The sequence below is a fragment of the Trichoplusia ni genome, chromosome 24 (genome assembly GCF_003590095.1).
Source record: "Trichoplusia ni isolate ovarian cell line Hi5 chromosome 24, tn1, whole genome shotgun sequence".
Classification (NCBI taxonomy): Eukaryota; Metazoa; Arthropoda; class Insecta; order Lepidoptera; family Noctuidae; genus Trichoplusia; species Trichoplusia ni.
Window position 1 is genome coordinate 3,036,663 of NC_039501.1, and position 11,316 is coordinate 3,047,978.

An 11,316-nucleotide genomic window follows, 5' to 3' on the forward strand; every position below is an offset into this window, starting at 1 on the left:
TCGAGTCTTCGAAAGTACCGTATTTTAATAGCGAGGACATTTTCGAGTCACTTTTTCAAGCCGCAGATGTATTTATGAGTAATTAAAATTGACCACTTTTTGGTATTCAATTTCACCTGCTATAAGCAATAAGCAAGCGTACTGAATGTAGTGACCAATATGTACTTTTTAAACTTTTTGTTGGATTTTCTGACACAAGATACTCAAAACAAGTTTGTGTGTAACCAGATTTCACTAACAGTAATAGTTTGGTTGCAGTTATTGAAAACCGCCTTTCGGTGATTGCGATGTACAGGTCTCCATCCTACACTAACTTAGACCCATTCGTGTCTTCTTTGGATAACACATTAAAAACTCTTCATATAATTATGTTATTAAATAATATACTAGCACAGGACCGTAGAAATTGGCACGAAAAAGGGGAGGCCTATGCCCAGCAGTGGGAGGATAAAGGCTGTGGATGATGATGATGATGATGATAATTATGTTGCAGTTATGGGTGACATAAATATAGCAATTAACCCGTGTATGTTCGCTACTTTACTACTACACTAAATACCTGTACCAATATTGATAACATTTCGTAAAAACACTACATTCTTATTTAACACATATGCTTTTTATCCTTAGTTAAAACCACCGCACACCGCTAGTAATCAATTAAATCTAACCCTTCAAATGACAATTTTCTTTCACGACAATCTTTAAGGCAATTCGTGTCACACACGGACACAGGACGGCACTAAGTTTATTTCTAAATACAACTGTTTATTTACTTCGTGAGGTGTAAAAACGTGAAGCAAATAGGAACGAGGCTACCATTCAGAGCTAGATATCAATAATACATAGCTCATCCATTAGTTATTAGCTGGTTGTGGTCCCACTGAGAACTAGTTATTATATAGTCGCAAGCAAATAACTATTAACGAGTCGTTGGCTTAGAAATAATCGTTAAATTAAGCAGGTAACTAGTCGCCAGCTAGTAACGGCCAAAACGAGTTGCTAGTTCTTTGCGTGGATTTGTAGGTGCTGCGAGGTTAAGTTTTGATGTCAACGCAGACAAAGTAATATAAGTTTTTCTAACCTGTTCATAGGCATATGCGATTCTAGTTATTCTAAGAAACCACTAGCTAAATTGTGAAAGAAAACATCGGGACGTAGCTAGGATTCCAAATGTTGGAATGAGCCCTCCCTATGCCCAGCTGCGACAGAAAATCAAAATGAGTGAGTAGTTTAGCAGTATCATCATTAATTGGCCTTGCCTTTTCCTAACTATGTTGGGGTCAGCTAACCGGTCAGTCTAACCGGTTTCAGCTAAGTACCAGTGTTCTATAAGGAGCCACGGCCTATCTGACCTCCTCAACCCAGTTACCTGGGCAACACGATACCCCTTGGTTAGACTGGCTGTCAGACTTTTCAAGCTTCTGACTACCTGTAACGACTGTCACAGATGTAGGAATAACAGCCGGGGCAGACAATTTAACGTGCCTTCCGAAACGCGGGGGAACTCGTTATGACAAAGATGCGTCTACGGACCAACCGCGTCAAGCAATAGCTTAACCTGTGAGCGTTTCACTTATGCGGTTATAGCTTAGCCACGAGTTTAGAAGTAGGTATTAAGAAACGATAAAAAATTCAAAGTCGGAATCGAATTAAATTTTAACGAAACTCACGCTTGCTCGCTGTCAATGGAACCACGCCTTATCTTGTTTTAATTATTTATGACGTCGTCTTGAGAGTTTTATTACTCAGGTAGCCAGTTACCCGTATGTGATGTGAAGATGCTTTACTCTACAGCTACTAACATACTAAGGGAAGAAAGATAAAGACACTACGAATTCAAAAGCAGTAGTCAAACTTGTGCCGTCGACTTTTAAAACCAATATCAGCACATTCTTAGCCTTGGTTGCCTCACTCACGTCAGCCACGAGCCTGAATCTCATTGGTTGCCCTGCTCAAAACCTCCAGCAACCAAACTGTGAACGCAGAAAACTAAAACTATAAATGGGTGCCGCGCTCATGTCATAAGTTCAAACCACTATCGGTTACCTTGCTCCTAACCCACGGCAACCAAATAGCACATCGACTGCGTAGTCTCACCAATCATTTATTACACCTATTTATCAGCAAGTGTCAAACACTTGTTCAGTTATGAACAAAGATGGCTCTCAGTCCATCCCACTTTCACCAGTCTCGTTTACATCACAGTGGCGCAACCTTTAAGGGAAAGTACAATTATGTACTTACAGACTTTCACACAAACGTTATGTTAACTAGATAATTGTCATGAACTAGGGTTTAAGCACCATATCTATACATATAATAAAATTACACATATGATCAGGTTTCTTGATGGCTTTACTTCAATTATATTTTATAAGGTTTGAATCAAATTTTGTACAAGTTTTTACTCATGGTTGCTTGAGGTTGACGTTTTCAGGGGATTTACCACCGCTGTTAGTATGGAAGTAAGACTCGCTTTGTCTTAGAATATCCCATAACGAATCAGTTCTGATTCAAGAAATGCCGGTAAGTCTCCAGAAGCAAACTTGTGTGCAGTTAGTGCAAAGTTTCAGAAGATTTTTGGATTCGCAAATCAGAAAATCCACATGTTAACCATGATCAAATTTTCTAAAGTATTGTAGAATCCTTGTTACCTGAATATTGTACAATATTTGGACAAAAAAAAGGAACCAGGTATCTTAAACTATTAATTCGTTGCGGTCAATGAACGATATTGGCATGACCCAAATTCTTTCGCCCTTTATTGCCACAGCTAGACGTAAAGGGTAGGTTATATAAAACCTCTTTGGTAGGCTCGAACCTATTTGCTCATTCGTACATAAGACAGCACAAGCGTCAACAATACGACGACTTTAGAAAATAAATGACTCTTATTTGAATGTGTTAAGGTTGATTTTTCAACTCATTTTACATTTAAGAGATATGTGAGGCTTCTTGTACGTTTAACGCCTCTCCAAGACTCTCTATTTCACCAATAAAAACTTTTCAGTGGCGTTAAAAAGTAATTGTTCGCATAAACAGTACATTTACAAGTATTGTAATATAAACACGGGTTGTTTATTCCGTATTACTACAGAGAAAGCACACTCTCTTCAATAAATTACGTAAATTGTAAGCAGTAAGTGTATTTTGAGGCAATTAATGATACAAACTTACTTTCTTTACGCAATGCGTGTAACTTTCAAACATAATTTCCTTTTTTTTTAATTTAAATGACATGTTTAAATATAGAAGAGCTGATTAGCGGACCATCAACAAAGCTTTTTTTTTGTGTGTTCGAAATAGGTTTCTGTTGTTATCTATTTTTTAAACTTGGGAAATGTTTTCAAGTACTCTAGCCAATTAATATTGTCAAGTGTTATAAAGTGGCCTAATCATTATTTTTTCGATAAATACATATAAGAGATAAGACATGTATTACTAAAAAAATTATATGTAGTTAACACAAAATTGTCTCATTCTACGTTAGAAAAAGTAAAAAGCCTGTTTATTAAATGTCTAAAATAACCTATTAACATGTATAAACGTGATAGTTAAGAATAACAATCAGAAATAATGATAACATCAATAATGCAATCTTATCTTCAAGTATTTAGATACCTATTAATACTTGTAATTGTTAGATATCTTCTGTACTTCAGAGTTCCGAGACAAAGCACTTTATCTATGATTTCGAAAATACTTTTAATTTTCAAAACAATGGTATATAGGACTACTTCCTAAATATGTACTTATTAAATGCTGTCTAGCTAGAGAATATAGCTCTAAAACTTATAATATTTTTTATAACGATTCAAAAAATGATTGTTTATCTTTTTATTACATTAAAATTTATAGAGATAACCTAGTATATTTAATTTTTGTGACAGCTAAACCAAGGTACATAGATATTTTTCTATTCTATGATAATAATAAAGATACGATATAGAACAGGGGTGGATGGCCAATGGTAGATACCCCAACACATTTTAGATTAAAGTTCTCAACAAGGCCTCTACATGTTGGACCTGTGTCCCCGTGCAAGCCTTTAAAAAGGACCGGGTCTCTTCACATGAAGTGATCCCGTGACTGTAAAAAGATACGATATAACATTCATATGACATTGGCATCTAGTAACTGTACTTGGTCTTATTCAGCATATTCGTATACCCACATCGGTTATCGAGACCACGTAACGGTGTAGCTATCTTTTTTATATTATAATTCTACTGTACGCATGTATGTCACTGAACACCTCCTAAACGGCTGGACTGATTTGAATGATTTTTTGTGGCTTCCTGGATGGCTTAGATTCAGAAATCAACAATTGAAACATTCTTCGTTCAGCCTAATGATGATTATAGTATGTTTTATAATTTCTTTCACAAAATTATCAAATCTCGATTTTCATACGACGCGAAATTAAAAAATCAATATTCACTTGTTTAACAACTTTAAAATACAAAACTGTTTTAGCGGATTCAAGTTGTCCCTTGCAAGGCCATCTTGATGGAATAAAATGATTTTATTATGTCTCCCCACAAAGATATTATGTAAATTTGACGTAATTGAGCTTGTGAACACATGAATAGGCATTATATAATGAGTCGCAAGTGTAAATGAACTGAGATGGTAGTGATTGAGATTAGACTTGAGCATTGTGTTACGTGTCAAAACGCACGTTATCGCATAGCATAATAGGTAGTAAAAATATCTTCAACACAATTACAACGACCACTGTAACTTTTATATAGCAATCCAAGAGTTTATTCGCGTCCCAAAACACTCATGTTCCAAGCCGGAGTAAAAAACGCGATGCCGGATTCTAATTTCAAAATTTGAAATTAGCACCTACTTAACACGCCATGTTTTTGGTATTTTTTTACTTGAATGTCATCGGATGACATGAGGAATTGTAAAACAATATAAAAATGAGCAATAAAGTAGAAAACATAGTTATAACCATGTTAACGACAGATTAAAACCGCGGGCCAGCTTGTCTTATCTCAGGAATGTTAATACGCAACAAGGTACGCTAAATACCTATTGTGAACGTAATCCTATTTACGCACTATTTATAATTTTATACACACGACTTCTTGCTAGTATTTTGTCGTGAGAAATATAATGGAGGCCTACTATAGTCTTACGGCTGTTTTAAAGAAAGATACTTTTGTAAGTAAAGTTTCAAAATGCATTGTCGCTTTCTTTATTAACGTAGTTACTTGCCGATTCGTGTCCATAAAACCAATCATCCAACCAACAGCGTCACGTCGTCAGCGCCACAAAAAGTGTCATTTTTCATCACTGAAACGTTTTGAAGTGCCTTTAAAATTTGAATTAAAAACTATTTGATTTTGATTTCTTCCGCTGAACAAGTACAAATTCAGAGCGCCATATTTGAATACGGCTGTTGAGGTAAAACAGTTGTGGAAGAGGCACAGCACTACTCGACGTAAAGCGGCATCACAGTTCCGCAAATTCTACTCTTTAAAAGCAATTTTAGGTGACCCAGCTAAATTTGAAAATGACGCATATTCCTAAAACAATAATTTCAAAAACATCTGGTAGATAACGATAAGTATGCAACAAATCTCTTATCAAACACAAAAAAGATTCATTGTTGATCTTCGTGACAACAAAAGACAACCTTGGTTTACAAATTCAAGTTGTCTTGAAATTATGTTAGTGTTTCTAATTACCTTTGAGTCTTAAACATTATTGTTTTACAGTTAATTATATGCTGTCTGGTCTACTATTGTTAAAAGCAATGTCCATACAATAACATTAAATTGTGTATATAAATCAATTGTAAAAGTTACTAAGACGTAGTCCGTGTGGAGAACAGATAAACTACAACGCAGATAGCAGCATCATCTTACAAAACATTAAAGTTTCAGGGCCCTAGTTGCGAAAGTTTGTTTATATGGATGTTTCAAGATGTTTGTTCTTCTTCCAGGCAAAAATCACTGAACGGATTTAGAAGAAGCTTGGTACGTAGATAGGTTAGTTTAACCAACATAACTTACATAGGATAGTTAACATCCCGATTTCATGTTCCCGTAGGATAGCAGCCAGTGTAAGTAAAAATGAAGAAGTATGTCAGTGTGTATGTTTGTTACCTTTTCACGCCCAAACGGCGAGACCGATTTAACTGAAATTTCGCATGGAGACTGAGACTTACAAACTGATATTAACACATAACCTTTTTATCCGCCTTTTTAATAAAGGATAATATTTTTGTCACATAAAAATAGTACGATGCGGTTTTCCTCAATAGTTTTAAGAGTTTACCGGCAATATTCCATAAGTATACCTACCTCATGGATGTAGTGGGAAAACCCATCTATTCGTTATTAATTACCGACGGTAAATTCTTCATGTCAAGACTTATCCTTGGTTTTAATAGCAGTCACAATCAGTAGTTTACAACTGTAATATAGTAAGTACAGCTATTGTTTTAATTTTCCTGTAATGCTAGGTAAACTTATAACTAAATGTTAAGAAATTGGATTTGAAAAAATCTGAGAAGTCCACATGATTTCCATTCACTATCACTTAACGTCAAATCATCGTAGCCAAAGAATATTGGGCTTATTTGTTTAATTGTATTCTTATAATGTCTTTTTCCCGTCGTCTTCTCACTACTCATAAAGGGTTAGAGTATATTACATCATATGAGAATAGAAAAAGTGAATGAGAAAGACGTTCCTTTTCGACAAGTGACTTGACTTTGACTTAGATTAATTCTGCATTGAAGCAAATCAATCAGAGTTAGCGCTCGGAGAAATATAACTTGTCTTCCGAATAGAAAAGCCCGGCTATCTTTATCTTCTGTCAATCTCCCTATGTTTCACCGCCATAACTAACATTCTGACATGTCGACGCCATGTTTAATTCTAAATATAAATTGTCAAGACTTTATTAGATGCAAAAAAGAACATCAAATAGGTGAATTGACTACTGGCCTTTTGGGAAAGTAGCGCAAGTATCCAATCAAAAGATCGGGAACCAATAAATGCTGACAGTTAGATTGAAAAGCAGATACATTGCTTGAATGAGTATCGCCATGTTAGTTACATTTAGTTTAGTAGGTCAGACGAGGGCTTCTGTATGAGCCGCAAGGTATATATGTCATAGGCATGTTATCTGAGTCTTAGCATGCGTAGACTTGTAATAAGAAGGGTACATTGAAGACTAATTACTCCATTTTCTTGTGAAAGTTTGTGACTACAAATGGGTGTTTGTTACATGCGGGAACTACTTTAAAAACATAGTCAGTAACTCGTACGAGTGATTTAATAATATTGTCTGTATTGGAGTCTGAAACTTGACTGGAAAACCCAAAAAATGTTGAGTAAAATATCTGTAGAAAGTTAGTACAAAGGTAGGGTAGTCTGAATTGAATTATAATACTTTTTGTGTTGCGAATAATTTTAATAATATTATGGAAAACTAGTTGCACAAAATTGTCATATTTAACCAAATTTTAATACTACAGACAAGAAAGAGTCATAAATAAGTGAAGATTAAAACGGAACACAAAAAATATGATTTTGTGTGGCGCTTTAATTGAAATTTTGCATTCGTAATAGCCAGTATTATTGATATAGTATTTCTGACTATAAACATGTCTACGCTATTATGTCAAAACTATAAAACCTGTTTCAACTGAATACTAGTGCTATTAATAAGTCGTATTCAAAAAGCTCTTAAAATTAACGTTGTAACCATAGATGTTTTTAAGCGTAGCTATAATATACTTTAATTATCATTCAAACAATTCAAACAATCTTGGTACAGATATGTATATGGCAAATTGAGGATAGGTCTATGATAGTTACCATAACGATTATGCTTATATTGTGTCGTCTAACCAACTATTCGTCGATGGGGTATTAAAAGGCTGAGATAATCAAATTTAAATACCCATAAAGCCCTAACTAAACACTAAACATTTAATTATCTATTACAGGTGTTAATTAAATTGCAATAGGTATTAAAAGGCCTCTTACCCGACCTCGAAACTACACAAACCATAAAGTATAAACTCTATGTAACCAACACCTCGTTGGGTGAACGCAATCAAATTGGCTGAACCTCAATTAACTTTTATGTGGTTCCCATTAAACGCGTGATTAATCGATGTTTTTTTACAAACAAGTAAAACGCGTAATTTGATGGAATAAAACTGAGTGAGAAAATACGAACATACAATGGTTGGTACTGGTTAACTCACTCGTATTGACCGATTGCCCGACTAGTTTCGGACCCAGCCGGAGTCAACAATCATGGACTGACGCGGCAGACCACTAACGCATCATTTGATAATGAATCAATCATCATTGAAGTCATTTATTCTGCAAGAAGGATATCAACTTTTACATGTTTTTTTAAGAATTCCTATCTGACCAACCCAAGAAATGTACATTTTCTATAGTCTATGATTAGACTATGGTTTTGTTTATTTTTCTTTAATATTTTCTAATTCAATTTCGAGTAATTTGCTACTCACTACGATGAGCGGAACTTTATAATTACTGTTAATTGATCCTAACAGTCTTGACTAAATGCAGACAAACATTCAATGACTAGTAATTATGTTATTTGAAAGTCTAAGAGCTTGTGCAAATGATTTAGGAGAAATCTAAGTACAAAGACCCGCTCTTTCAAGTAATACATCAAGGATACACCATTACCTAACGGAGTCTCTTTCTTGTCTAGGGTTTAAACAGTGCTTAAATACGTTAGAGTTTATAAGGTTGTGATACGGTAATTTTACTACTATATCGATTATAATAATATTGGTAATTTGATATCGATACACATATGTAATTTGTCAAGGACAAATGTCATGGACTTTCGCAAAGTCAGTTGAAGTTTCCAAAGCTTTACATAGACCTCGTCATTTAATCATAAGTCCATCACGATTCTTAAGGTATCTTATGTTTACAATACCACAAAAACAACCTTTTTGTAATCTAAGAGATAAAATTATTCTATCAAAAACGTTAAGGAAACAATGATTGATTGACGACATGCGAAATCGAGAAAGTGCCCGTGCATTGTGACGCGCATCACAGACTATCTTACACTTTACAAGTATTTTTAATCTGTGCAACTTTAATGTCTTTCGTTGCAATTAATTTACTTCCCGCCAACTGCTCAGTGAAAGTTTATTGCGATGAATTTGCAATTTTATTGGCGTGATAAAAATTACTCGTCGATAGATTTGTTACATTGACTTGATTAAAAAAAATAAGTGATAATGAATAAGTGAGTGCCAAGATGATTCAAACTAAGAAAAAATATATAACAATGTAGAAGAAAATAATTATTTCAACTTTGGATATGGAAACAGAGAAGTAAGTATAGTTTGTTTTTTATTTATATATTTCATTACAAAATGCGACTTATTATAATAGTCAGAACATGACATGTACTTCATGTCTCTTGCGCGTCCATTGCGCTCGTACTATTTTATACCGCTTTTGTTTGTGTCAAAACTGCAATTCAGATTTCTAATTATGTCAGCTAAATATTCTTAGAACTAGACACATACCTACCTACACTACCTATCGAAATTAATACAAGTCAGCAACAAAAACTTGTTGATTGATTTGACCTTTGTATAGAATCAACGTGTCTTGAAATACTTGCTTTAAAACTATATGATTATAAAGCTTAAATACCTATGTCATTTGTCTATTGCCAAACATCATAGCCTAACTTATCCGCGCTTTTGTAATCACGCTTAGTATTTATAAACCGAATACATAAAGGTGGAGGTTCTCAATTCGTCAGATTTTTTTATGGTTATTACTTCACATCTTCGGACAAGATGAACCGATTGTGTTGGTTCTTCTTCCATTTAACGTGAAATATAGCTGTCATTTGGGCCCTAGTAATAACAATAACATACGCGACGAAAGGTACAGATAATCCATAATTAATATAATTATCGTGATTATTGTGTCGAATAAGCTGTGTTTTGTCTAGCAGTGCCTAAGACCGACGTGATAAATTCAATAAACATCTGGTTGCAACAGTCTCAAATACTAAAGAACGTACCTAAGCAAAATCGTATCTATTTATCTCATGGCCATTGGACTAACGTGACTTAACACCTACTTGGATAGGTACCTACTTTGTGTAACTGTAATCACGACTCCACCTATAAATCAAAACTTTCGTATTATTATTGTGACACTTAAAAAACCCGTCTATTTTCGTCAAACATTCGCAAGATAAGCTACCTATAGGTCTATAAAAGGTATTATTTAAAACAGGTTTAAAGTTAGCCGGCTGCTTGTTGGAATATTTCGCAATTAAGTCACGTTAGGCATTAAAGTCAGTCATACATATTCAATGAACGTTTAACAGTAACTTGAGAAGTGTTTAAACGGATTTGCTAATGCGATTTTCTTATTTTACACATAGACACCGTGTTGAACATAAAGCTGTTTATTTAGACGCGACGCTGTCCTATAAATTTATTTTTTTACGCACTCTTGTCGAAAAAGGCAAAGGTCGTTGAATTATAATTCCAGAGATTCGAGATTCAACTACGTGGGCTGTCAGCTCGTCATTCTACGCCGCAAGCGGTCCGCAAAAAAACTTGATATAACTCACGTACCTTTCCGTGATTTCCAATACAGTTTCCTCAAGTAATACGCAGCTGCTACCAAAAGGAGTGCAGCAATGAAAGCACCGATAGCTGCGCCAGCAACGCTGCCAGCACCATAGCACGCCGCAGCTTCTTGCCCAAAAACACAAGGCACCAAAACGGTCACAAATAAAAACAAATTTAATAAAACACCCATTTTTAATCCACACAAATTAACATCACTGTATATGGCACATAGATGGTTCGAAAACGGACACCGATCACATTCCTAAAATTTGAATTTATCGAATCCGGAATGCGATGTAAACTTTTTTAAGCGCAGTGATAAAGACGTGCGCCGCGTCAGCCTGCGCGGTCGACTGTGGCGTTCGGACTCGTTCGTAGTAGATCGGTCGTTTCGGTTGTGAAAACGCTGTGATTGTGGGACAGAGAGCGTCAAACGTGTGTGCAGAACGTGTTTGGACAGCGGCGGTACAGACGTGCGTCAGAGCAGAGGGATCTAAGTTTAAGTTAAAAGTAAACTATCTGACTTCATCAACTTTAGATTCTATGAATTTGGCAAACAGTTGGCAAAATACGTAGAACTCAGCGTCAAAATAGTATGGCAATGACATTTAAATAACGTTGGACCAGTCTAAAGAAGATTCTTGGTCGGTGCTTAGGTAAAACCTTCATTATATATTATT

At 35.1% G+C, this 11,316-nt stretch overlaps 1 protein-coding gene across 2 annotated transcripts in view; it reads right to left on the minus strand.

Annotated features, from left to right (window-relative positions):
- LOC113505192 overlaps positions 1-11,011 on the minus strand; it is a 63,542-nt gene extending 52,531 nt beyond the window's left edge. For both annotated transcript variants that reach the window (XM_026887781.1, XM_026887780.1), the window contains exon 1: positions 10,640-11,011. In XM_026887781.1, the coding sequence (XP_026743582.1) occupies positions 10,640-10,826 (187 nt within the window). In that variant the 5' untranslated portion in view covers positions 10,827-11,011. The remainder of the gene's footprint in view (positions 1-10,639) is intronic.
- Between the last annotated feature and the right edge of the window lie 305 nt (positions 11,012-11,316).